This window comes from Branchiostoma belcheri, unplaced genomic scaffold, assembly GCF_001625305.1.
Source record: "Branchiostoma belcheri isolate BF01 breed outbred unplaced genomic scaffold, Haploidv18h27 scaffold25, whole genome shotgun sequence".
NCBI lineage: Eukaryota > Metazoa > Chordata > Leptocardii > Amphioxiformes > Branchiostomatidae > Branchiostoma > Branchiostoma belcheri.
Genome location: NW_017803854.1, coordinates 108,815 through 136,426, shown reverse-complemented (window position 1 = coordinate 136,426; position 27,612 = coordinate 108,815). Strand labels below are relative to the sequence as shown.

Genomic DNA, 27,612 nt, shown 5'->3' with positions numbered 1-27,612 from the left:
GTGAAATTTCCAACTGACTTGTGGGTAATATTTCCCGCCATGCCCCGCGCGACGCGTGCGCAGAGGCGCGGTGATGACGTCATGATGACAGCTCGGAGCGTTACAGAATGACTCCGACTCAATGTTTTGGTTCCATTCGGGGCTGATTCAAGCTGATTTTCCCACTTTTCACCCATCGGAGGACAGATCGGACTAGGATGGAGGTAGATCAGGACCTGGAGGCGGATTTCATGCAGAAGTTCAGCGCCATGGGCACCACGGATAGAGAGGTTTTGGTGGCCGAGCTACAGAAACTGGTCAACTACCAACTCAACCCGTCCGCCTGTGCATTTTTCCTCGATATGAACAACTGGTACGTGTAATAATCACCAGAAATCCGCACAGACCAGAAATATGCGGCGACGGACTCAGAGGAAACAGTTGTCGTCTTGTTTTTCTAACGGTGGATCAACCCACGGGGAGCAATTAACATATTTATACTCCATCTATATGCACGGCGAAAAAATGTAGTTTGTTAGGAGGGCAAATTGGGAAGTGGGAGGGGGGCTTTAAACTGGGACAAAAACAAATTTATAAAGAGGGGGGATAAAAACATAAGAAATATATAGGTCACACGTTCCAAAAGGACAGGAAAAAAGATACCAGATGGTATGTTTTTACTATCTTTTTGGAATTGTGTCGTGTAAGATAACTGGTCACCAATGGTAACAAGATATCTAAACAGTCCAGCTCACCAAAACTGAAACTAAAACTGCAAAAAAAGGTGTGGCTGCATATTTCAGCCCTCTTGTTTTAGGCAAACCCCACCCCTTTCAAATGAATGCAAATTAGCCTAATTATTGACATGGTAATTAATTGTTGTTTTATTTCTTAACATTTCAAAATGGTAATGTTGAGGAATGAACCAGCTGTAAGCTGCTATATAATTGCAGCAGATCCACGATGTTGTGTTTTCTTCAACCTTAAAAGTACTTGACAATAAGTTGACATACCTTGACATAACTATGTATATGTTTGAAAAGCAGGAAACCTTGAGTCAAATACTTGTAAGTTAATACTTGTAAGCTGCCTTCAACTGGCTGAAGATTCTTCAGCCTTTTTGTGACTAATACGATATGGGGTTCGCCAGGCCTCCATCCAGGAAAGTCCTGTAAAGTACCTTTCCCGTCAGGGCACAAGATTTGTGACATGACAGGATTCGAACCTGGGACCTCTTGGTTCCAAGCCAAATGCTCTGCAGTTACGCCACATGACCCCACAAGTCATTGTACTCTAGTACCCATGATTCAGGTAACATGTTGTATCTTAAGTGTAACAAACTTCATTTTAATTCCCCCCAGGAACCTTCAAGCAGCAGTTGGAGCGTTCTACGACCTTGAGACGCCGCGCCAGCCGCTGCCCAACATGTCGTTTGTCGCTGACATCACCATCGGGGAGGGGGAATCAGTCCCGCCGGACACACCGTTTGTCAAGACATGGAGAATACAGAACTCAGGTACAGGGTTACCTCATCTGCTTTAGACTACTTTACCTTATGATAAAGTTTTGTTCCCAATTTGAATTTCACTAGGTTTACCTTTCAGCTCATGATGCTCATGCATATAGTCAACTACAACGTCTACATGATTTGTATTTCTCATTTTTACAAAAAAAATGATTGTACATGTACATCACAGTGATGTTACTTGAAAACAGCGCATTCAGAAAATAAATCTTGAACTGTTCGTCAGGAAAAATTGTGGTGCAACGTTGACCAAACATCCAACGAAAACTGTGAGAAATGGGAGTTTTGCGCAGAAGCAGTACATTCTGCCGGATGGATTGCCCTGATATGAAGGTCTAGTTCACTACGCACTGACTCAGTGTACTACGCATCAGGTTAGGTTGCCATGACCTCAGTTGACCTCAAAGTTCAGGTAATAACCATGTTCCGCCCATCTCTCATTCTCAATATATGTTCCCCCCAATCCCCATAACCATGTTCCCATCATTAACAGACAAATAACAGTCCGGTCTTATGCAGCTTGTACATGTACACATACATGTACAAAACTGGTGTGTTACGCCTAAAGGCGGTTTACCGGTTATGCGAAACAAACAAATCTATCCTGCCCTCCAGGTGAGGAGCCCTGGCCGGCCGGCGCTTGTCTCAGGTTCCTGGCAGGTGAGCGTCTCGGCCCCAACGACAGAGTCCTGGTGGACTCCTTAGACCCCAAGTGCATCACAGATGTGAGTGTGAACATGGTGAGCCCCTCCCACGCTGGGGTGTACCAGGGGCAGTGGAGAATGTGCACACCAGCCAACCTGTACTTCGGAGGTGGGTCAGGTCTTTGTAATGTTAAACAAGTCTAAGATGTTGTGATATAGTGCAAAAGAGCTAATAATATTGATAGCTAGAAACATCATCCATAGCCTTTTAGTTTTACTTTAGGGGCTGTAGAGAAGATGCACACCAAGGAACCTGTACTTGGAGGTGGGTCAGGTCTTTGTAATGAATTTTATCGCCAAATATGGTGCAAAAGTCAGAAACAATGATAGCAGGGAAAATGAAAAATTAATATTCATTTAATTTAACAGTAATAACAACAATAACTCACTATCCTGCAGCTGTTTTAGAGTAAAGTGGGGTCCCTAAAACAGCAGTCGGCCAGACTTCTGACCACACCTCCATGGCCAGGTGGCCCTGTCCAGTGGGTTTATACCGGCAAGGCTGCACTCTCTGATGTCCATAAGATTTAAAGAAACATGTGGTAGTCAAAAGATAAAGTCAGGCCTAGTCCCATAGCCTTCTTGTCTAGGGCACTGTATTGGAAGGCAGAGCTCATCCCTCTCCTCCCACTGACTTTGACCTCCCTGAATTGAACACATGACCTGTCAATCTCACGTCTGCTAGCTCTTGGCTATTCAACACCACAATCATTCAAAAGCTAATTGCAATAGAATGGTTGTTGTTCTTGAAAGTATGAAGCATGTTAACATTGTTTGTGTTCATTGCCTTCATGTTGTTCTCTCATTTCTATACGTTAAAGTGTAACTTCTATAAGTATAAAGCTCGGAAACTCAAATTTTACAGTGATTTTAATGCTAAATTTGTGTTAAGTTGTAAAGACTGTAATCAGTGGCATTTACATGATTGTGCCATGTTGACATACAATTCATTATCCGGATGATTGAGCACATAAAGCATGTTCTGACATGCCCAACCAAGCATAGTAATGCCTTCTGCTGTGGTTAACTTTATGCAAGGTTGTAATTTTGACTGGATTAGTTACTATTCTAAGCCCAGCTATTCTTGTGGAATGTATATGAATTTGTATATTAACAACTACAAGTTGCAGTTGATCTCATTTTGTAGCTCATTTTATTTCAAACAGGTGTAGACTTGAGTTTCATGTTTTGATTAGAAATTATGTCGATCAGAATTGTAATCAAGAAAATTGAACTGGTGATTTGAAAGTGCATGTGATTATGTCTGACTATTGTGAAACGTGCTATATGTCTGACTATAGCAAAACGTGCTTGTGGTTCCAGTACATGCAGATCATACACTTTATTCACATAGATAGACTGCCATATAAGATGCCCAGAGGCTCTTAGTTAATTTGAACATGCATCACCAAACATGAATGCCTTACTTGCAGCATCAGATGCCAGTAATGCAATTTATTAGTATTGTACAATTGTATAAAAGAACAGTTGATTTTTGAAGATAGGGATGTACTACTAGTCTTCACTTGCACTTGCAGATTATCTTTTCAGAATCAGAGTCTCAACTTGGTTTTCTAGGGCTTGATGTTTAAATTCTGTTTCAATTTTCCATGTTTTTGTTAAGCCTTGATCTGTTATGCTTTGCAGAAATCATCTGGGTGATCCTAACTGTAGAAGAAAATGGCCTCCTGGCTGTTACTCAACAGATGTCTACCATGGGGGCTGACCTCACCACATCACCACCACTCCAGGCTGCTGAAAACCCCTTTGGGAGACCCCTACCCGGTAGCCAATCAAACGACCAGTCACAAACTCTGTTCGGCAGTCCCCACCAATCGGGAGCCTTGTCTCAAAGCCCCTTCAACAGCCCGGTCAAGATTGGCCAACCAGAGTCTCTACCACATCAACAACACTTCGGCAGCCCGGTTCAAAACCACCAATCGGAGGTGGTGTCACAGAATGCAGTAGTACCTAGCACCCAATCACAGCAACCGTCACATTTAGCGTTCGGCAGTCCGGCAGAGTTCCCAGTGGGCTCCACAGTTAGGCTAGGGGAAAGGACTGTGAATGGTTTTAGTCCGACGAATCAGGGGGCAGGGGAGAGCCACGAGCCGTTCGGGGTGCAGAACGGAGCGGCGCAGACGTTCTGTTCACCCGTCCCGAGTCAAACCACGGCGGGCGGGACGGTTCCTATATTTCAGGTAGGTCGGAGGTCATTATTGTCTAATATGCACAAGATCTGACTCATATGTAGCTAGGACAAGATTGATTCAAAATGTTTTTGTTCTTTTGTTCCTTTATTTCTGGTAAGTTGGGAGTCATCTTTGTCAAAATAAAACAAAGTCATGGCAATCATTGTCAATACTTGTTGGACATGCGACCAATTTGTATCTGTATCTGTATAGCCAGTATAACTGCCTTTTGGTGTAACACACCAGCTTCGCAGGCACGCGGCGCGGTAGCTGGCTACATTACACCGATCGACGTATTTTTCGTCTGCCAGCAATTTGATTCCAAGGGAGTGAAATGTGGTTTTGCAGGAGTGAAGTCTGCCATCTCTGATCGCCTTGTTTTAACGTGGTTTCTTTTTCTGTCTCTTCACAGATTCAACCGACAAATTCGGTCAGGCAACAACTCTTCCCAGCAAACATGGCGGCCGCGACGGGGCAGCCGCTGCCGCTGGGGCACGACAGTAGCGTACACAACGAAGAGGAAGATGAGGACCTCTAGCGATAGGTCACGTCCAGTTGCATATGCCGCGTATTGCGATCGATTATCGTTTGGGATAGCCTGAGTAACACAGTCTCTCACTGTCAGGGCCTGAATGGGCTAGCCTCCACAGCATGCAAAAACTGGGGGTTTGGGGGGTCTTCAGGGTCTTTGGGATCTTTTATGTGCCATTTTCTGATTGCATATAGACAACACAGCCGGCCTGGTTGAATTACCCCCGTTTTTTGACTGGGCTAATCAGAAAACAGCCGAAGACCACCAAACCACCAGTTCTATAAGCCTGCTACGGAGGCTATGAACAGGCCTCCTCCCTCCTGAGAGCTTGTGTGGCCATACACCTCTAACACTGGAGAACCATTCCCAGAACTACCAATAGCAGCTCAGGATTCTCTGTCACTTTGTTATACCAAGACAGCCATACATACCATACGTATACAACTCTATGCCAACTGTCAGTTGTCAGTCTAACAATATTGCACATATACCAGTATGCATAGGCCAGTAAGATTAAGATGTTCTAATTCTCCTGAGTTAGAGGTGTTGGCCAGCAAGCTTCCAGGGCCTGACCAGTAGAAGGGCTGTGAGAAACATGATTTTTATAGTCAGGCTAATTTTTGGAGCATCCATAAAGAAAAATTAGTGAGATCATATGTGGATGACTTAAGTATTCCTTTTAAACAGCAGAAAGATTTCAAAAAAATTTGAGGAAAAAAAACTGAAGTGCTGAAATGAAAAGAAACTTTTGGAACGTCCGTTAACGAGGGTTATTGTCAAATTTGTGTATTAGTAGTGAAGCATTAATGGTATGATCATGGTTTGGACAATTTTGGTCCAATGTTTATATTATTATTATTTACAATTTGTGACAAAAAGGAACAAAAAAAGTTTTTTTCTTTTTTTGAAAAGCTGACAAAAAAAATAGAAGAATTTTTGTGAAGCGAGCTCAGCTCTCACAATATGTGATACTGGGTATGATGCAACTGGACCTATAGGATGGCTGCGTGCATGCATGAGTTTTAAATTGTTAACTTAGAGTTCTGCATGATAGTGTGACTGAAGCTGCGAAAACTTATGTCAAATGTATTAATATTAGCACTAATCTTTTCACAGCAATGCTTACCACCCCTTCTTTTACAAGTAGACTCACCCAATGATGGTGATGGATGGATCATGCCATTAAGAAGAGGGGGTGTTGTAGGATATTTCTAACCTGGCAGACTTGTGTATGTAGGGAGATGCTGTACATCTTTGTTGTGGTTTAATTTTGTATGTTTCACGGTGACCTCTCAAACACAAAATCTTCACATCATGAACTTAACAGACTTTCTGCAAGTATGTCCACCCTTACCACGAAATGGCGTTCCCTTGAACTAAATTTTTTACAGTTTTCGGCTCCTTGAATTGACAGCTAGTGCAAATCAAGTGACTGCTTGAACATTATGCTATATTCGTAATGAATTAAGTAACATACATGGACGGTATTCTGAAACTTTCACAAAGTCCCTCCCTAGTATGCTATTCTCGAAAGGTAAAACCAATAAGATTGCCAAGCGAACACAACTCTCTTCCTATGTACTTCTTGGTTCTTGGTGTCCTGTTATTAGATTTTATACTTCATGTTCCATTGAATTCTGAATAACTGCTCTGGTGTATTTGCTGCACATATAAATGATGAACTCTTCCTTGACCATGTCACAACGCCAATTCAGAACACTAGGGAACCAACAAAACAACTAAGAAATACTTAAAATAAAGTATTAGAATGTTTGTAAATCAAAACGTCTTTGGCGAAATGAGAATTGAAAATGATTGGTTTACCAGTACCTCCAATTCTGCTATCAAGTAGTTGTAAGAATAAAACACAATGCAAGTCATACTAGTCCTGACAGCATGTGGCTATCTCCTATCTTAACCTTCTGCCATCTTGACATCAAATTTGTACTGGTTATGGGGTTCATGTGTCTATTTGAAACTCTGGAAATTTGAAAGTCCTGTCCAGCTTGATTTCACCATTCTAACCTCCCTCTACAATGTGTTCCTGTTTTTTCCATGTCTGTGTCTTCCTTCCCTTGCCCAACTACAGTGAGTCAATTTTCACTATTTCAGTGCAATATGTACTTCTAAATACATGTATCAGCAAGTCTCCTCTCATACATTGCTAACATAGCGTCCCTCTCAGTGCAAAATTCAGATGCCATATGCATAAGTCTTTGCTATCAACTAGGATTTAAAAAAAGCGACATGAAGAATTTTTTGTCCTTCGGCAAGTCAGAAATGTATGCTGTGATCAATGAGAAACTGGCTGTATATCATACTATATGGTGGAAAGCTTGGCTAGAATTACACATGCCATAATGTACACAGGTTGATAAGACTATACACTGTGGTAGTTCCTTAAAAAAATGCCTTCTTCAATAATGTATTGATAATTGTAATGTACACTGAAACAAACCAGGGCAGAACATCATAAGAACTATGAAGAATGAATCAAATTTTGGAAATCTTTTCAGCTTGATCAGTAACTGGGGGATTTTTGCTGCGAAATCTCAGACCCTGAAGTATTACTGTTCTTTCTTTTGTCCTATTCTTGTGCTTTTCTTGTAATATATTTAGTAGGTGTTAGTAGAAATGCTATGGGCTGTCAATGAATATGCCATGAATATATGACCCAAGACTACCACCTTTTCTTCTGCACTTTTCCATTTGGGGGAAAAAAGAAAAGAAAAATGCACCTTGTGTCACTATGAAGAATATCTTGTGCCTAAAATATTTACTTTTATCTTTCATATTAATTTCATATGTGTACATTCACTCATCTCTGTGTACTCTGTTGTAGTTGGTTTTAATCCTAGGTTATCTTCATCGTGTTTCTAACTGTGACCATGAATATGGCACTTGGCTGGTGTAGCTTCAGATAGATCGATTGCAAAGGAAGTTGAACCTGTAGAAGTTATTAATGTGTTGCACAGGGAGTAACTATTATAAAGTAAAGTAAAGGCTTGATGCAGCTGTGTATCTCTGTCCAGAAATAAAGAAAATATTTCATTCGTAACTGCTGTTTCCTTGGAGTTTTGTGATACTTGTGAACAAAGTGTGTAAAACAGTCCAAAACAGAATGGCCAACTCAATAACCAGGGTTTTTAAGACACATTCCTACTACTACAGCCATGGCGTGTTTTTTCGCTTTTTTACCGAGGTTTCTTTTTTGCAGTTTGGAATGTTTTTACGCCAACCCAGAGCGTTACAAAATTCCAGTGGAAAAAAGAAACCCTGATAAAAAAGGTCTAAAAATACACCCAAACCTCTGCTTGGAGAGTAGAAAACGGGTGATGGAATGGGAACAAGTAGTGTTAGCTTTTAAAAATGCTCTTTTTCCACCAAGAGAAGATTTTTCCCGAAAATAATGTTTACCGGTAGTCCCTGCAACCAACCAATTAACTACAGTAGTTTTAGGTAGGCAAATACAAGGGTCTGTCAATGTACGTAGAAAATTCTGTCGTTTTCCTAACCACTTTGCCACATGCGTGATATTTTCCTACTCCTCAAGCAGAGGCTTGGGTTTCGGCTTTTTTATCAGGCTTCCTTTTTGTAATGTCTTTTTTTGGCCAACCCAACTTTTGGGCGTAAAAAAACTGCAAGAAATTAAAGAAAGCCTGATTAAAAAACTACACGCCAAAACCCAAGCTTCTGCTTGGAGAGTAACATTTTCCCAGATCTTGAAAAGTGAAGTAAAAAGTTCTTGAACCGTCTTTTAGATGGCCCAAGGTCCCGCCGAGATTTGAACTCGGATCGCTGGATTCAAAGTCCAGAGTGCTAACCATTACACCACGGGACCGCCTGGACAACCGTGCTTCCCCAAGCAGATGTGTTGTCTTGTAAACGCGTTTGTCTTTCACAGGGCAACCGTAGTCTCTACCAGACTAACTATGCTGGCTATATATAGGAGAATATTTGCCGGGGGAGTTTGGCCGCCTTGGGGTTTGACTAGCCGCGGAAAGAAGGGAAAGAAACGACCTTCCGCGGACTGACTTGCCCGGCCAATTTTACTCTCCTTTTTGTCGGATAAATTTCTAGGACCGTATCCCCGTAGAAAGGCCTGGTGGAGGCTTGGGCAACCGGATGTCTTATTTAGATAAAACATTTCACCTGCTCGCTAAATTATCCCAGCACTTGTGTACATAAAAGAGGGCTACTCTAGTTTTTAGAGTTAAATTATGAAAAAGGTTGTATGGTGACAACTTACAAGCATGCACAAGCTAAGCCAGAATAATCTTCAAGCTGTAAGGATTCGGCTCAATATTTATAATGTTTTGCAACATTTAAGAGGAAGCTAATTCTTTAACAATAAAAAATGCAATATCAGAAAGAATCCAAGAGATTTGACTGATGAAGTAAATGTTGCAAAACAAAACGCGTAAATATTGAGAATAAGCCTTGTAAGAGTACCGCAGGCTTGTTTCAGCTGCGATTTTGAAACGCGATAAAATAAAACCACCGCAAAAGTTTCACGACTCACAGTTAATGTATATGACATTCGGGTCTTGTGCAAAATAAAATGACGGGATCGTGTGTTGAGATCCAGATCCCTCACAGATCCAGGTCCCGCCGAGATTTGAACTCGGATCGCTGGATTCAAAGTCCAGAGTGCTAACCATTACACCACGGGACCGGTGGGAGATCAGACACAGCTGACGGAATCATCATTATCACAATAATGAATTGTTCACAGACAATAGAGTCACTCCATAGCTATTGTTTGTGGCATGTGTACTTTGGACCAGACTTGGGAATCTATAACATAGGCATTCGAAATCTAGAAATAGATAAACGCAACAGATAGTTTCATATTTTGATGCGCTTAGACAAACCTTGTATTGCAAGGTCTACATTTGTACAAAGAAATTAACTACTAGTACTTGGCATAGGTAAAACGGGCATGAATGTACAACAAAAGTCTTGTTGTCTAACAACAACACAAATTTGTGTTGACATGATGCCAAGGCAGGGAGACATACTAGTACAGTACAAACATTATACTTTATTAGCCAGTTGTCTGACATTCAAGCCATTGGCTATGTACTAGTATTGTAAAAAGCCTCTGTAGTGTATGGTTGATCAATAAAACACGATTATGATAAATGTTAGTACACGGATTATGTTAAAGCATAAACATGTATGGTTTAAAGAGGGAGGGCGATTTGTGAAAGTTCCTCTTGTCAACATACTGGTAATAAGTTCCACTGTAGTACCTAGAGAAGTCACAAGGGGGTCCAAAATCAAATCATTTCCAGTTTTTGTCTCAACCGACAAACATGCCAAATATGAAGCCAATCCACCCAACCATTCTTGAGTTATCTTGGTGACTAACAGTAACATTAGTATGTATAGTTTAAGTGCCATTGCTGTATCCCTTTCCTTGTCTATTCATGACCTGTACTTAGCTTGTTAGAGCACAAAAGTACAATAAAGGTCTTTCAGTCATTCATTCAGTAACAGACTCACAGACAGACAGACACCGCCCACACAACATTTTCACGGAGGTAAAAAAAAAACAGTTTTGTTCCTGTACTCCAGACCGTATTGCGCCGCCTGCTACTTCACGCTTTACTACACTCATCAACAGCTTCTCTCTGGGTCGAAAAAAGAGCCACACGTTTGGCATAGGATAATCGGCTGTAAGTGTGTAACAGCTGGACTTAGGCGATATACTTATTGTCCCGGCCGGGATCGTTCAGTGTCGGCACTTTCTGACATCCTAAATGATATGTTTTCGTCCGCACACTTTATCAGAAGCAGCAGAAAATTCCTTGTGGTTATTGTAAAGTGTTTCTTTATTGACCTGAAGTTCACGATGTTATAACTACAACTGTAGCAACGGTTTAAGTCGGGAAGAGTGACTTAATTTGTGCAATGTTGTGACGTAGCGAAATGATCTCTATTATGGTATGATATCGACATTTCGGGACTGTGTTCTGTCCAGTCGGTGTTGACGGATCCGGGCGCTATTGACGGACACAGACGATTGTCCACGTCACTTATCAGTCACACGGCAATCCTGCACAGAATACTATAGTAGTACTGCTTATGGTGGCATGCTGACACTCTAAGGCTCCTCACACATACACGCGCATGGGATAACAAGCTAAGGCGAGACCTGCAGCCTACAACTGACGAGGAGAGGGACTAATCTCCAAGCAGATCCCTTTCGGTGGCAAAAACACGGTATAAAGTTGGCCAGGCAGTATCCATTAGCCAGAGAAGGTCGCCGACGTTGGTGGGGGTAGCGACAAAAAACGGCCATATATAAAAAGCTAACGATCATTCCCCCACAACCTCTGCTTGGAGAGTAGAGAGGGGCGTGTTTTCTTAAGATTCGTTTGAAGAAAGTGTGGATAAGATGGTGGTGCAAGTGAAGACGAAGGAAGAAGAAGTTGAGCTGCTGAGCCCTGCGTCCTCAGATGACTTCACGGTGGAAGGAGACCTGGGGAAGAAGGACAGACCGCCGTCACCGGGTAAGTGGTGCTTTAAAGACGTCCAGTGCAGTTTTTAGAGCTTGAAAACCCAATTTTTCTGAGCCAATTTCGTCAGTTACCTACATGCTAAGTTGAAACCACATGATCCGAATGTATTTTGACCCTCATGAAGCAAAAATTCCCAATGTCCTGACGGAAAATGCATATGGTTACTGGAAGGACCTTTTCCTGATTTTTAGGGAACCGCCATAAACTAATCTTGGGTCTTGTTTCTGCAGTTTTACATGCCTAAAATATGAAATACTGAATTCAAATGTGCTAAGCATAATCTAGAGTAAGACGTAGTTCGCCTTCTACTTTATCTAAATTACAAAATAAGCAGCTTCTTTGCTTGTCATTTATAGGCCCGTGAGTGTTGTTAAACAACAGATATAATGGAATGAATATTCAGGGTTTTCAGTCCCCCCCCCCCAAAAAAAAAATCCATATCCATCCATGAACAGGTGTTCCTCACATGTCAGCCACGCATCCGTAAACAGACATGAGGTCATCAGGGGGAAATGTGTTTAGGGCTTAGTAAACACGACAACTACAGAACAATATTACTTACATTTGGCAGACAATGCTACATAAAACAATAATCATACAGGGATAACGCACCGGCTTCATGTGGATAAGAGCAAATGTGCAATTAAGATCCTATTAAGGCTAGAACAGACTTACGTTCTCGTAAAAATGAGGGTGGGGTTGAAAACTTTACATTTACATGTAACAGGGCGATAACGCTATATGTTGTAATTCAGCACCAAGGACAGATACAGTGCGGAACCACTTGTACACCCAACAAAAGAAGGACCCAAGTACAATATGCTAAATGCTGTCAGGAGGGTACGATACGGTTACTTTTAGTTATAAAATCTTCGGTAAGGCATATAATTTCACAACAGACCCTATTAATTTTGAACGAAAATCAGGAAGACCCGTAAAGTAAAAGGTGGCAATCTTTTATTTGCTAATTCTTCTAATGTTCTCTGTAGAAGTCAACGAAGAAGTTCCGGAAGACGATGACGAAGACGGCTTAGAAACGTGACCTTGCTGGACGTCCAGCGCACGTCAGAGGTCGACTACCAGAAGCGGCAGGACGTCTGCGCATGCCTGAAGACTCGCTCATGCGCAGTGATGCTAGGCGTGCTGATTCTGCTGTCCATACTAGGTGCAGAACGTCTTAGTTTAGAAACAGCACTACGAAGGCCCACAGCGACACTGCGCTACAACTCTTCCACAGGGCTGTGTGGAAGAGTCGCGGAAGAGGTGTGGCGCAATGTCGTTGTGGGCCTTCGTACAGCACGACACCGCTTCTTGTGGAGCTACTGAACGGGTAACCTTGGCAGCTCTTCTGTATAATTTTTTTGGGAAGAAGCAATACAAAGACAAGGACAAAGTGGGACTGCACTCAAGTTATACACTTATTTCAACAGCCCCACTTGATACTTAACATTGAAACAGATACATGTACATTTTGTACATGTAACGTTACAGCCAATACTATTTGCACAAATATATCAATACGAATAACAGTAAAAACAGACGTGTACGCTGAGGAAAAACTCCCTCCCCATTCTGTATAAATTAAAGTGGTAATTTTGTAGATAACACATCTTATTGTCAAATATGCCCCGATTCGGTGATTATATCTGCAATGGCATATTTTATGTTGTGTTATTTTATTATCGAAATAAACCTGTTATTCCTTGCTGTTCACACCAGGCGTACAGTTCCGGCTGTACTTCCTGTTCTATGAGAACGTGGGGAAGCCGCGGCCGCACGTGGCGCTACAGACGGCGTGTTGGACGATTGTTGGGGTGGAGGAGGACGGGTTATACGTCTTTAAAGGTAAAGAAACGATTTCTCATTGTTTCTTGCCTGTTTTTGTACGGTTAACGGTATCCAAAGCCAGACAAGGATTCAAAAACGGTAACAGGTTACCAAGACTGACAACATTGTATGTATATAATAGGGTCACAATAATCGCAAATCAAAGTACATAGACTAGATCTAAATACTAAATCTGTCAGTTATGGATATTAGACATCCAGGTAAACAAGACTCATAGAAAGTCTAAACTTTGCCACTAGATGCAGCTCAAAACGTTTGGATTCGAAGAAATCTTCATTTCTTATCCAGTAGTAGAATCGTCTAGGAAGATCTAGATATACATGATAGCTCCTTTCTCAACATATTGAATATATTCTAAGGCAGTTTACCAGTTTAGCTTCAACTTAATACTTAACTTTATCCCACAATGAATGGCGAAGGTAATGACAAAATCAAGTATTTATGATAATCGATAATTATTGCAGGTATTCCATATGGAGAGCCGCCAGTGGGGCCGTTGAGATGGCAGCCAACCGTAACGAAGTACAAGCGCAACGAAACGTGTCGGAATGACACCAGGTACGCGGACAAATTCCAAGCGTCCTGTCCAACCATTCAGGACGGAAATATCGTCGGTAAGTCGGTCTGACATGTCACGTATTTCTCTCATTTCTTTTACTTGTTGTCCCTTTGTCATTTTGATTGTCTTCCTCACTTTAGGTAAGGCTCAGGCCATGATATTCAATAGATCTAGTAGAGACCATTCATTGTTCTGCTTTTCCTTTCTTTCTTCCTTCCTTCCTTCCTTCCTTCCTTCCTTCCTTCCTTCCTTCCTTCCTTTCTCCCTTCCCTCTTTCCTTGCCTCCTACCTTCCTTATTTCTTGGTTCCTTTATCAATGGAGATTGAATTTTAGATCTGATGTAAATGTTTTAACTTTAGCATTGAGCATAAGAATGATATCGATTTGAAGGAAACGTGTGAATAACTTCCTACCTAATTCATCCCAATTATTTGCCATCAATTATTTGCCATCAATTATTTGCCATCAATTATTTGCCATATCAATTATTTGCCATCTCAATCTGCTTTTTGTTACTTTATTATTTGTATTACTTTTCATTGTCACTATTTGCTACAATTATTGTTATTATCATTTCCTAACTGTGGTCAGGGAGTTGTAAAGGCATTCTTAGGCCTGTTTTCAATGGCCATTTTTCTATGTAATTATACGTAAATAAAGTTGGAATAAATAAATAAATCTCCCAGGTGACGAAGACTGCCTGTACTTGAACGTGTGGACGCCAGACTTCCGCCCCGCACACCGCCTGCCCGTCATCGTCTGGGTTCTGGAGCGGCCCTCCCTGCCGCAGCAGCTGCAGTACCGACTCGACACGCTAGGCGGGAATCATCACAAGTTGTTTTTCAGGGGAGCGCGAGGACATAAGAAGGTAAGTCTGAAGAATGTTTAGTTGCAAAACCATGATAAGGATGATTCTACAAGCGACTCGAAATCGTATAATATGGTACAATCTCTCACTCATCATTCACTCAATCACTCACTCACTCACTCACTCACTCACTCACTCACCCACTCACTCACTCACTCACTCACTCACTCACTCACTCACTCACTCACTCACTCACTCACTCACTCACTTTCATAGCTTAGTCAGTCGTTGGGGCAGCAATGATACCAGAAGGCTCCAATCTATCCTAAAATCTTAACTACATGTAGTTTCTATTTTTTTCCCGCGTTCCAGGTGTCGCACAGCCTGATGACGTCTAACGCCACGGCTGTTCACGTGACGTTCTCGTACCGGCAGAACGTGTTCGGCTTCCTGGCGCTCGGCATTCTGTCGGACGATTCGGCGGAATATTACTCGGGTAAGCTCGGGTTCAATAAGGAAAACCACAAGCGGGGGTTTTGTTAAAATCTCTATTGCTTTGTAAACACACAGTCATACACTAAGCACACACTCTTCTTCTTTTCTCATCCTCAACAGAATCGAAGCATGATGCTTTTTCAAGTAGCTGCAGCTTGCGCATTTAGGAGTGGCTAATACAAGACGGGGGGGTTGCCAGGCCTCCATCTGGGTGATTTGTAGTGAATCAGACAGTAGTATTTGGACCATCGCACAACGGGGCATGCCCCTTCTCTTTTTAGAAAAGTGTGGTGGGTTCTTTAACGTGCGTGGGGTGGTGTGTTTACTTAAACATTGTTGAAATTCAGACACATATTCTTGGTGTACTGTGTACTCATTCCGCTGTTCAAATGAAATAAATTGTGTCTACACGCTTAACCGTTACCACATTTATCTGTTGAAGAAATTTTCATCTTCTTTCTCCTTACAGCTAACTACGGCCTGTACGACCAGCTGGCGGCTCTCCGGTGGGTTCGGGAGAACATTGCGGACTTCGGAGGAGACCCAGGCCGCGTCACGCTGATAGGGGAGGGGCAGGGTGAGGGGGATTATGTGTTCTCTTTGCTTCGTTTTGTCACGTAGTTTCTACATTTTATATGTAACACACTCATTCATCCGCGTGCACGTGGTACGTAGAGCCGAATATTTCGCTATTCATACACAAATGCCTTCCCATGCAGATCGAAGTGGCTGGCGATTTACCTCAAATTCTCATTTACTCAGGCCCTGTCCTTGGTGCTGAACAGTAAAGTCAATAACAGTACCAACAAAATATATAGTACCTGGTCGCCGTTTCCAGACCTAATCCTAGACCTATATCTTGCTGCTCCTGTATTACTTTTTTTCAAGAATTTGAAGAAGTCTATGGAAAAATTTCTGAACCTTTTACAATCTACACGTACTTATACTTAAAATCTAGTGTATTGTTATCCTTTTTTTCAATTGCCATGTATTAACCTCTTGCTTTCTGCCAAGTTTCACTTGGCACGATCAATTATAAATATGTATTTATTGTCATTGTAATTCTACGATTTGTGTTGCACTTTAACCCCCCCCCCCAGCCGCTGCCCATGTGCTGTGCCTGCTGACGTCACCGCTGACGCGCGGGTTGTTCCACGCCGTCTGGTTGGCTGACGTCGAGCACAGGCTCTACAGACCCTTACTGCATTTCTCCGCGGAGAACGTGGGACTGCTGAACTCCACGGGCTGCCGGAACGCCTCGTGTCTCAGGCAGCTCACGGTCAGGCAGCTGCTGCAGGTAGGGTGTTTCTGTATCTCCTACTACGTATACGTTGTACATGATTTAACCAGCGTTGGGGTCTTGTTGTGTCCCAAACCGTGCCCGTCCCTATCTGCGTCTTAGCGGGCACAGACCTGGACACAGCCTTACCGTGTGCAGAACTGTGCCCGGAAGTGCATGGTTATTCTCTGGACATCCCCCGCGTGTCCCAGAACGTAGATTGGCCCTTGGCACGGTTCGGGACACAACAGGCCCTGTTTGCAGATTTGTCAACAGCAACAACTTGCGAGGGTGATCTTCAGCACCAAGGACAAGACCTACACTGATATGAAAGGAATACTAGTATCCAATGTTCACACATTCAATGTTCACGTGCACCTTCAATGTTTACTCCTTCAATGTTTACACCTTCTATCTATAATGATTCCTCTAACCACTCCCATGCATGTACCAGGCTGTGCCGCGCCGAGATCACCATTTCTGGTTTCCCCACGAGGATCTAAAATGTTCCCTCACCAAGACCAAACCTTATTTTGCCGAATTTCACTATCCACAGCCCCTGCTGGAGGCTACAAATGCCTAACAACTCCCTTTTTCAAATTCCCGCCATGTACCAGGCCGTGCCGCTTCGAGATCACCATTTCTGGTTCCCCGCTGAGGGTCTGAAGTGCTCCCTGACCAGGACCAAACCCGCGCAAATTCGAGCCCATTTTGAGAATGTCTAACCTTTATCTATAATGATTCACCTTCCTCTAACCCGTCCATGAATGTTCCAGGCCGTCCGAGACTGGCCACCCCTTCTGGACCCTCCCCCCCCCATAGATCTAAATTTATAACATTTCCCCTTTTGTCTAATTCCTGATCTGTACCAGGCCGTGCCGCGCCGAGACCACCCTTTCTGGTTCCCCGCCGAGGGTCTGAAGTGCTCCCTGACCAGGACCAAACCCGCGCAGCAGGTCCTGGACGGCCATCTTCTCCAAGCATCCCCCTGGGCAGACCTGCTGGACGAGAACGTCACCGACCGGAACCTGTCCGTCGCGCTGGGCATGACGGGAGGATGTGACGTCACCATGGACGTGGACATGAACGACACGATGCTGATCGAGCACTTGCGAAGTGAGGAAGTTTTAGAACTCATGTTATTACTTCTGTTTCGTTTGAATTTTCTGTTTTAGTTTGCTTTGGTTTCGTGGGCTTAGAATTATAGAATTTCTTTGTAGGACAAACCCAACTGTGGACTGGCTAGGAAAGCAACAGAACCCCAAAACACTCATTGTTGTAATTACATGGCAATTGTACATATTTTCTATTAGAGGTTTATTCTGAATATCATTTGCAAAATTTTTCTTCTGCCCATATAGACGTACGTCAACGCATCAAATAACGAAACGTTGACAATCTAGATTTTAAAAAAAAACAACTTTCATTGAAAGTTACGTTTGCAAGTTTTGGTTGGCAAAAGAAAACTTGTCTTTTCTTCTCAGTTGGTAACGTTTGTTTGTTTGTTTATTTATTTTTTCGTACCAGGTATCGTCGGCGAACACGGAGAGGCGGAGGAGGCCGTCACTCTGTACCGTCGCCATGACGACGCCAACAACACCAGCACGGGCGCCAACGACGTCTGCGTTTCCATGGCGACGGACCTGCGGTACGCCTGCCCCTTCACCGACCTGACTGAGTACCTGGAGGTCCACACGCGGCGGCCGCTGTTCAACAGGTACATCTCCCTAGCCAAGCAGTGCGAACCGGACAGTCTTTGGTCCAGCTTCTTCGACGAGGCGCCGCCCAACCCGAGGTCATTGACCTTGTACGAGCTGCTGGGCGCGTTCGCGCGAACCGGCAATTTTCCGGAAGGAGTTTTGGAAAGTGAGAACGCGACGGACCTCCTCATGAGTAAAGACGCAGTGGTGTCGCCTGGAGTGGACTACAAGGACCAGAAGTGTTCGTTTTGGAGGGAGAATCTGGAATGGGAAGAACGGGATATAGACTGATCCGGACATTTACATGTTTTTTTTTGGTTTAAGCTTGTCACATTTGAAAGTTTGGCGCCAGTTGCATTGTGTATATCAGTTTAGTTTTGAAGTATTGTTGTCTTACTGCTATGTACGATTGTCGAGCATAAAAAATCATTCATTCATTCATTTTTTGAAAACGGACGAATTGAGAAGAAATGTAAGGATCGGAGACTCCTATGAAGATGTTTGTGTTTTTTTTTATTGGCTCTGAAATTTTATAGTTGTTGCTTTGTTTCAAGTCAAATAGAGTCCAGGTCATAATCTCCATTGTTTGAACCATTAGGATTGGCATATTTACTACATTTGGTAACCAGTTATTTTTTAGTCCTTTCTGTGCGTGTAAAATGTGTTGCTAAGGCAACGTCAGTGGGCCAATAAAACAGCTCTCTAGGACACGAATGCGTATTGATTTCTACATCTTTGTGAGTAAAAAGGCAACGTGATTGCGATTTTGAATTATATTAATATCTATTTATAGTAAGTTTAGTAACCCATTTGTATTCATCCGTACGCTCGAGTCTTACACGGCCTGTCCTTCCTGCACAAAACTAGAACTGTGTTTTGCCTGAAGGTGGCCCATCAACTATGCGAAGCAAACAAAGCAAACAACAAACAAAGTCCAAGGTTACCTATGACGACATATTCCCTGATAACTTATGTCCACAACTACCGCATTGAGAACTTTACCGTCTGTCTGCGTTTCGCGCATGTAGAAGCAAACACACGTACAGACAGTACAACTACTACAAGATGTCTTTCCTCCGCGTGTTGGTGTTGGCCGCCGTCCTGCAGTGGTCTGTAGTGTCAGGGGAAGGCCGTACGGACCAGCTGGCCCTGTCACTGTGTAGGCTGTGGGAGGAGTGTGTCAGGGCAGGTCGGTTTAAGTTACAGTTTTATGCGAACTTTAAAAAGTTGTACCATATGGGAAATCATATGGAGACGCCACTATTCTGTATGACATGAAGCCAACTGATTTGGGGCCGATTACATAATCTTCACCAGACTGACAATTGAGAAATAGTAAATTTCGTCCAAATAGTGAAACTTAGAATAATTATGTCCAACTATTCATGTAGCTACGATATGTACGATAGTAGCTGTTGATAGTAGAAAATGGGCAGTAATTCGTGATTCTAGAAATGCCAGACTGCACCAGGATTTTGACGCTTGAGTCGAGGACAAAAGAAACAGCAACAAAGGACTTGAGCATATTTTATTGCATGTTTATACTAATTATAATTTTCATGTTATCTACAACTTTTAAAATAAATGAAGTGGCAATTATGATCTGTATTACAATAGTTGAAGTCGCAGAGCATGACGAAGTTAGAAGTTCGAGACTGCAATCAGTTTGCCGGGACGTCACGTCCACAGTGACCGACATGCTGAAGGAACGGGACGCAAAAAACTGCGGTAAGATTATGTTTACTTTCGATTACAGAAGTATTGTTTTGGGCGGCTGAGCTGTGGGTTTGTAAGGGTGTTTTACAAAGTAGGTTGACAGCACTTGGGTGAAGAAGAGTGACAGGCAGAATGACAGGAGGTCGACCAGGGAGCCTACAGGAATTGGAGGTCGACGTTGGGACCGGGAAATATAGGAAGCCAAGTATTGATGCTTTCCGCGGGCTAGATGGTGGTTTTCTTGTCTGTTTTGTCTGTTTTAGTTTTATCCACGCCATTTGATTATTTTTGCTTATTTTTAGAATCGCTGCTGGTTCCTGATAAAGACGAAGAAGCGGACGAAAATGGACGACCAGACCGTGAGAGGGACCAGCTACTGTCCTCTCCGCCCGACCTGGCATCTCTGGTGTCTGATGGGCGCACAAACTACCTTCGTGACTGTGCCGAGATCCACACAGCTGCAGCAATGTTTGGTACTGTCTCTAGCGGCGTACACGACATAAAGCCTGAAGGTCTGGCCAGCCCGATCTCTGTATACTGTGATCAGACCACAGATGGGGGAGGGTGGACGGTCATACAGAGGAGGTTTGACGGGTCTATCGACTTTAACAGAGCTTGGGGCGCCTTTAAGTTCGTGTTTGGGCCAGCCGATGGGGAGTATTGGTTGGGTTTGGAGAACATGCACAACTTAACCAGTCAGAACCCGTACGAGCTGTACATAGAGTTAGAAGATTGGTCAGATGTGGTCAAGTACGCCAGGTACGACTCATTCTCGGTGGGAAGTTACCCTTATCATCTGCATGTAAATGGGTTCAGTGGGACAGCTGGAGACGGGTTTTATGTGTCCGATCCATCAGATGCTGGTTATCTAAACGGCCGGGCGTTCAGCGCTAGACAGGTAGACAACGACTCCCGAAATGACATGTCCTGTGCCGCCGGTAGCGGGGCCCCGACGGGTGGGTGGTGGTACAAGGGCTGCTCTTGGTCAGCCCTGAATGGCCCGTACCTGCGCCCTTCTGATATTACTAGTGGGAGTGGATTCGGTATCTATTGGAACCCCTTTGGCGGCGGCTACCAACACTACTTGAAAAAGTCCAAAATGATGGTTCGTCCAATCGACTTCCAACCGTAAGTTGAAGAATCCCCTATTGCCCTCAAAAAAGAGTAGAAATGGCCGAATACGGTGAATAACCAGAAAAGTTAGCCGGCCATGCTGCCCAGACTGCCTTGGCCAATCGCGCAGTTCACCTAGCCAATATTTCAACCAATCTTGTAAACTTGCAATGAGCTCAATAAAATATTCTGGGAGTACAGATATTGCAGTCATTCTTCCTTCTTACCTTAGCTACCCCAGCAAACAAACACACACACTCTCGTAAAATCACTAGTTGCTCACAATGATGATCAATTGTCATAATAGCTCATACCAACCATTCCCTCATCACGCCAAGCTCGCCAGGACAACGACCTAGAGAAAAGGCGGTGTATGTTCGCAGTCTCCAAAGTCTCATATGACGACATACTCCCTGATAAGTTATGTCTACTGCTGCATGGGAACTTTGCCGTCTGTCCGTGTTTCATGCATGAAGCAAGCACACGTACAGACAGTACCACTGCTACAAGATGCCGCTCCTCCCCGTGTTGGTGTTGGCCGCCGTCCTGCAGTGGTACATAGTGCCAGGGGAAGGCCGTACGGACCAGCTGGCCCTGTCACTGTGCAGGTTGTGGGAGGAGTGTGTCAGAACAGGTCGGTTCTAGTTCAAATTCTAGGAATAGTCTGGGTACAAGTTGTACCATATGGACCAGGCGCTTTTCGTATGGCATGAAAACATCTGGTTTGGTGCTGATTGCGTAGTGTTAGCCTCCAGCCGGAGTAACAATACTGGCTGAGAAATAGTAAAATTTATGCAAATATTGAGAATAATTTGCCAATTGAATTTGTCCTCTGTAGGGTTTTATTTCACTATAGGGGAAATATTATACTTGTCCCTGGCCGATGTACTTTCCAGGGTCATATTACTAAGTATCCGTGAAGCTACGACATGTACAATGTAGGCAGCTATTGATAGTAGAAATAAGCAATAATTCGTGGATCTAGAAATACCAGACTGCCCCGGGATGTTAGCGTAAAGTCGAGAAGAGGAATACCAAGGTAAGACTTTAGCAAATTGTATTACATGTTCATACCAATCGTAATGATGATAGATATCAAGACTGCACATGCCAAGTGTCTTGACAGGTAAATACGCCCGAGACGTAAACAAAAGACAAGTATACGTCTTGGTCTGACTTGTTATACGTCATGACTTGTTTTGTTTATGTCTTAGAGGACCTTTACCTTTAATGTACAGCCACTATTGTGAATCGCCTTATTTTCATGTTATGTACCATGCTAGTATAGAAACGAAGAGGCAATTTTTATCTCTATATATGTATACAGTTGAAGTTGCGGAGCACGACGAAGATGCGAGTTCGAGACTGCAGCCGTTTTGCCGGGACGTCGCCGACATGTTGAAGGAACGGGACGCTAAAAACTGCGGTAAAGATTATGATGTGTTTGGCGGTGGCTGAACTGTAGGTTAGTGTATATTTGTTTTTCGGGACAAATCTACGCTAGGTTAATTTTTTTGACAGCACATGGGTGGGGAAGGTTGACGGGCAGAATGACAGGAGGTCGAAGGTCTCAAAATCTAACTTGGAGCCAACACGAATTAAATCAAGAAATGGCAGAATTCAAGAAGCCTCTTATACCACACTTGCCATAAGTTTAAATCTTTGATTTCTTTCTCTTTTGGCCGTGGAGCCGGTAGAAATTAGAGGTTGACATCAGGGGATTCAAGAAGACGTCGTGAGGATCGCATACCTCATAGAAGTCTGAAATGTCCACTTCCTTGTCTCTCTCTTTTTTGTCTAAGTTGTCCTTTATTTCCACTTCTTCGCAGAACCGCTTCTGTTTCCAGATAAAGACAAACAAGCGGACAATGAAGGACGACCAGACCCGAGGGGGCAGTCGCCTCCGTCCGACCTGGCATCTCTGGTGTCTGATGGGCGCACGAACTACCTTCATGACTGTGCCGAGATCCACACGGCTGCGGCAATGTTTGGTACTGTCTCTAGCGGCGTACACGACATAAAGCCTGACGGTCTGGCCAGCCCGATCTCTGTATACTGTGATCAGACCACAGATGGGGGAGGGTGGACGGTCATACAGAGGAGGTTTGACGGGTATATCGACTTTAACAGAGGTTATAACGCTTTTAAGTACGGGTTTGGGCCAGCCAACGGGGAGTATTGGCTGGGCTTGGAGAACATGTATTACTTGACTAACCAGAACCCGTACGAGCTGTACATAGAGCTAGAAGATTGGTCAGATGTGGTCAAGTACGCCAGGTATGACTCATTCTCGGTCGGGGGTGACCCTTATCATCTTCATGTGAGTGGGTTCAGTGGGACAGCGGGAGACGGGTTTTATGTGTCCGATCCATCAGATGCTGGTTATCTAAACGGCCAGGCGTTCAGCGCTAGACAGGTAGACAACGACTCCCGAGATGACATATCCTGTGCCGCCGGTAGCGGGGTCCCGACGGGTGGGTGGTGGTACAAGGGCTGTTCTTGGTCAGCCCTGAATGGCCCGTACCTGCGCCCTTCTGATATTACTAGTGGGAGTGGATTCGGTATCTATTGGAACCCTTTTGGGGGCTGGTACCGACACTACTTGAAAAAGTCCAAAATGATGGTTCGTCCAGTCGACTTCCAACCGTAAGTTGCCGAGTCCTTTTTGACTGATGAGAGTAGTAATTGGCCGAATACGGTGAATGACCTGCCAGAGAAGTTAGCTGGCAATGCCAATGAGTTGGTTAATTGCAATAGGCTAAAGTAGTAAGGGCTACTACTTTATCCAATTGCAATTAACCAACTCATTTGGCCAATTTCATGTTATTTCAGTCCCAAAGCTCAAAGGGGGACTTGAGCCTTCGCTGTTTTACTCCTAACGTTTAGTTTGGTGTATAAGACTCAAATAGGCTTAATAAAATATTCTGGGAGTCCACATATGATGATGATTCTTCCTTGCGTCACCCACTGCCTCAAAGACATCACACAAATCCTGGTCAGAACATCACGACTTATTCAGGGTAATAAAAAATAAACAAAGAATAAAGGGACTCTTTTTACATAACCAAGTGTTTTATTCAAGGACGACGTTTCGGTGACCGTCTGTCACCATCCTCAGGGCAATTCCCAAACGTACAATTGGGAATGCATTCATAGCAGCGACACCTATGCTGCAGTGCAATGTGAACCAGTCACAATTGCCCTGAGGAAGGTGGCAGACGGTCACTGAAACTTCGTCTGAATAAAAGACTTGGTTGTGTAAAAAAAAGTCTCTCTACTCAGTGTCTTACCAACCTGATGAAACTATTTACGGAAATAATAAACAAGGCTCCTGCCACTCACACAGGTACTGCATAACTTAGAGACACACAGGTTTACTAACAAACAAACCATAGTCAGTATAGGAATTGTGGTGACTTTTTATTTCCACAAATCTTGATTAAAAGTGGCAACATACATGAGGTGACAATCGTTATTGGCACGTGTTAAAATCGTGAGAGTGACGAACAGCCAGCATAACAACATCTTTCAAATTGCTACATTTTGAACTAAATTTCAATAAGCCAAGATGCTAGATTGCCCATTCTCCAAGCAGATGTTTTAAAGAAAAATTGTAACATATTCCAGGTGCCTGCATGCTTTATTTTTGTATTATATTTTGATTTGCATTTTGTTTTGATTTTGCATTATATTTTGGGTTGATTTGTAACCCGTGACCCCGCCCTCACCCTCGACCTTGTTGAAAAGCGGTCATATGTATGTACCGAACAAGCTTTCGAGTTTAAATAAAGGTTTACTACTACTACTACTACTGCTGCTAGAGGCATGGGGCAAATGCAAGTCTGACTACATCATGCACCTAGCAGCCCCTCCACTGAGCAGGCCCCTAGATAGAAAGGAGGCCAAATCTGCCCCTGGCAGCAAGAGATTGTGATACAGGTTAGGACAATTTGCAATTATCCCATAAAAATGATTTTTCATTCCAACATCTGCTTGGAGATACCAGCAACAGGACATATGTCAAAGAAACTATAGTGCTTGTTGTAGTTCAGGGCACATGGTGTCCATTTTGGCAAAATGTTCAAACAGATTATAGGTTAATGCACACACTTTCTATTTAGTTGGCTGAACACAATTTATATACATGCCTATTGTAGGGCGCCAAATACCTATGTGCAACATACAATTTGCAGCAAGAACTGACATTACAGTACAACAATCTAAAACATTCAATCTTGTAGTGTTAATAATTGCCAAGTGCAAAAGCTCAGTAAAATGTGACAAGTACAAGTAACTTGATTGGTGACATTCCAGTGTACCACATGCATGGGCTTTTGGTAGTTCACTGAATTCTACGTAGGTAAAAAAAAATTGTGTTTGTACTTGAAATACTGCTGGCAACAACACAAAACAAGCATGTCACACACTGTTAGACATATACTAGTATTGTCAAATTAACCCTTCTTCTGCTGAGATATCCCTTAGTGGCACCATTTTGTACTAGTTACAGGGTTATGCAGCAAGGAGAAGGTTAAGCTATGAGGATTGCCTGGAATTTCAAGGCCCTCAGACAGAACAGGTCTGTATAGGCTATCATGCAGGCATATCTACACATCTACTAAATATGCAAGTTGCACACTGTAATGTAATGATGCCATTGGCCTTACAGCTTGTTCTCCAAGCAGATGTTAGATGGAAAGAATGTAATCTTGTTTTGACTCTCTACAGCCAACATTTTCGCACTGAAAAAGAGGCAATCACAAAGTGTAACATTCCCCCCAATATCTGCTTGGAGATTATAGCTATAGGTGTGTTTTGTATCTATTTGAATTTGCTATTGGTACAACATGCATGATCTCATGATTACAACTTATTGATAGTAAGTATTTTGGTCAGTTTTGGTTAAAAACTTTTTGGACCTCCAAGTTAACTGGTTCCCAAACCATTAATTTTTAGGTTACTAGGATGATAAGATTTTCCGAGTACAAAATAAATGTAGTAAAATGTTGTAAGTATCTGATCATGTGATCTGTTGTAAGTATCCAAGGATACATGTACAAATATAATGTTTTACAAAAACACAGAGCTCACAAAGTACACATCCATAAAGAATGCAGATATCATAGAAAAGGTTTGTAAATACAGTTGTACTGGCCAAATAGGCTGGTATCAAAATTGTCTTTGCATAAAACTTTGTATGAGTTGGTAAGTTACATAAATGTAACCCAAGTGCTGTAGACACATGATTTTTCACACGTGACATCAGAAATGGTCAAACTCAAAGTCTATCTTCTGACCCATCCCACACTGTTTCACACCCATCCCAGTTGAGAGAAGGTTGGTGTCTGTTTCACAAAAATTGAAATCGTCAGTCTTATTCTAATCATACCAGCCAGATACCTTGGATAAGTTTAAGCCATGATTTTTTATCTACTAAGTAACTGAATCACAGTCAGTGGAAAGTCAACCACTGTGAGCAATGTTAGTGTTTGATCCCCATTTTTCAACCTATTTGCAAATCGTCACCTATTTGGAGGCATGGGATAAACATTGTACTAACCCTATTCCAACCATGCCCAATGTACAAACAATTGCACTGTGAGCTATTAAATCTCTTACAGGCCACCAAATGTGTGACAGGTTGCATACTTTCCAGTTAAACCTCCCCTTAGGCCACACCAATTTATTTCCTTGGTTAACGGATTCGCCGCTTCGTTTTTTTGCCAAAATGAAATAAAAATAAAAACAGAACAAAAATCCATACTCTCGGGTCCCGAATTGGGGGCCTCAAAATCCACCCGGTACGTTGTAATTTTTCAAAATTTGGGCATAGTTAAGAGCGTTAAAAATACATTGCTTTAAGGCAGAAACATTTTTCTGAGTGCAATTTGTTCGGAAAGCTAGGTTGCCTCTTCAAAAGTTCGTCAAATTCTTTTGATATAGAACTCGCCCCCCACCCCCTTTGCACATGTCACCATTCATGGGACAAAACTTCACTGACGACAAACGTACGGCAGATTTACAAAGTCATCGTACCTGTAACAACATACCATCTCCCTTTTGGATTTATATTATATTTAGGAACACGTATAATTGTGTCGGAAACATGTGCTAGTAACGGGCGTTAAAAGTAATCGGCCGAACGTAACTCGGCCTGGGCGGCACATGCACACCCACCTTCAAAACGATCTTTTTTCCAGGGAATATGTAAAAAATAACACGACATAACAATGTATTCTGGCATCACTAACTGTATTACTCTCAAAAAGTACAAAATCCTACCACAAACATGGGAATTTGGCAAAGTAAAAAGTCCTCCATGCACGTAAGTCCATTCACTAAAGCAACTCTAGAGCTTTCTCACGGTCGGAAGAGTCCACCTCGTGTAGGGGGAAACAGGCCCTTTTAATTATAGAAATTAACGTTACTCTGTGAAAAATACTACATGTGCATGTGGCATTCTAACAAAGTTACATTTTATTTAGATAACTATAAACAAGAGTACAATTGAAAATAATACATCATTACATCTTTAATTTTTTAATAAATCGGTTCCCCCTACAAATAAAAAATCCCCATACATCAAAGACTTAATAGTGAAACCCTAGACCATTGAATTTGTGGCAACTTGAAG

The 27,612-nt window shown here is 42.8% G+C and overlaps 3 protein-coding genes, 2 non-coding genes and 1 pseudogene across 5 annotated transcripts; 4 read left to right on the top strand and 2 right to left on the bottom strand.

The window, feature by feature from the left end:
- Positions 1 to 47: 47 nt before the first annotated feature.
- On the top strand, positions 48 to 7,689 carry LOC109471477 (uncharacterized protein C6orf106 homolog). The gene is made up of 5 exons (XM_019770809.1): positions 48 to 352; positions 1,341 to 1,495; positions 2,120 to 2,317; positions 3,856 to 4,409; positions 4,813 to 7,689. The coding sequence occupies exons 1-5, from the start codon at positions 198 to 200 to the stop codon at positions 4,936 to 4,938; spliced, it is 1,188 nt and encodes a 395-aa protein (XP_019626368.1). The 5' UTR covers positions 48 to 197; the 3' UTR covers positions 4,939 to 7,689.
- A 1,012-nt stretch (positions 7,690 to 8,701) lies between these two features.
- Positions 8,702 to 8,773, bottom strand: Trnaq-uug. Its single transcript has one exon. It is a non-coding gene; the product is annotated as a tRNA-Gln (tRNA).
- A 762-nt stretch (positions 8,774 to 9,535) lies between these two features.
- Positions 9,536 to 9,607, bottom strand: Trnaq-uug. Its single transcript has one exon. It is a non-coding gene; the product is annotated as a tRNA-Gln (tRNA).
- Positions 9,608 to 11,231: 1,624 nt separating this feature from the next.
- LOC109471343 (neurotactin-like) lies at positions 11,232 to 18,441 on the top strand. Its single transcript, XM_019770632.1, is given in 11 exon segments — positions 11,232 to 11,450; positions 12,449 to 12,493; positions 12,496 to 12,624; positions 13,179 to 13,304; positions 13,772 to 13,921; positions 14,554 to 14,735; positions 15,048 to 15,171; positions 15,640 to 15,747; positions 16,271 to 16,467; positions 17,322 to 17,565; positions 17,977 to 18,441. Coding segments are annotated over 11 exon segments (1,884 nt in total). The 5' UTR covers positions 11,232 to 11,335; the 3' UTR covers position 18,441.
- Positions 18,442 to 20,240: 1,799 nt separating this feature from the next.
- LOC109471562 lies at positions 20,241 to 21,165 on the top strand (annotated as a pseudogene).
- Positions 21,166 to 21,453: 288 nt separating this feature from the next.
- On the top strand, positions 21,454 to 23,644 carry LOC109471490 (microfibril-associated glycoprotein 4-like). The gene is made up of 3 exons (XM_019770823.1): positions 21,454 to 21,612; positions 22,306 to 22,404; positions 22,808 to 23,644. Exons 1-3 carry the CDS (start codon positions 21,489 to 21,491, stop codon positions 23,626 to 23,628), a joined length of 1,044 nt encoding a protein of 347 aa, XP_019626382.1. The 5' UTR covers positions 21,454 to 21,488; the 3' UTR covers positions 23,629 to 23,644.
- The last annotated feature ends 3,968 nt before the right edge of the window (positions 23,645 to 27,612 follow it).

Excerpts from the sequence above, each read along its gene's own strand:
- LOC109471477 (XM_019770809.1), top strand. The coding sequence starts at position 198 with ATGGAGGTAGATCAGGACCTGGAGGCGGATTTCATGCAGAAGTTCAGC. Across the intron at positions 353-1,340 it reads TTCCTCGATATGAACAACTG|GAACCTTCAAGCAGCAGTTG; the intron begins GTACGTGTAATA and ends AATTCCCCCCAG. Across the intron at positions 2,318-3,855 it reads AGCCAACCTGTACTTCGGAG|AAATCATCTGGGTGATCCTA; the intron begins GTGGGTCAGGTC and ends TATGCTTTGCAG.
- LOC109471490 (XM_019770823.1), top strand. The coding sequence starts at position 21,489 with ATGCCGCTCCTCCCCGTGTTGGTGTTGGCCGCCGTCCTGCAGTGGTAC. Across the intron at positions 21,613-22,305 it reads GGAGGAGTGTGTCAGAACAG|TTGAAGTTGCGGAGCACGAC; the intron begins GTCGGTTCTAGT and ends ATATGTATACAG. Across the intron at positions 22,405-22,807 it reads ACGGGACGCTAAAAACTGCG|AACCGCTTCTGTTTCCAGAT; the intron begins GTAAAGATTATG and ends ACTTCTTCGCAG.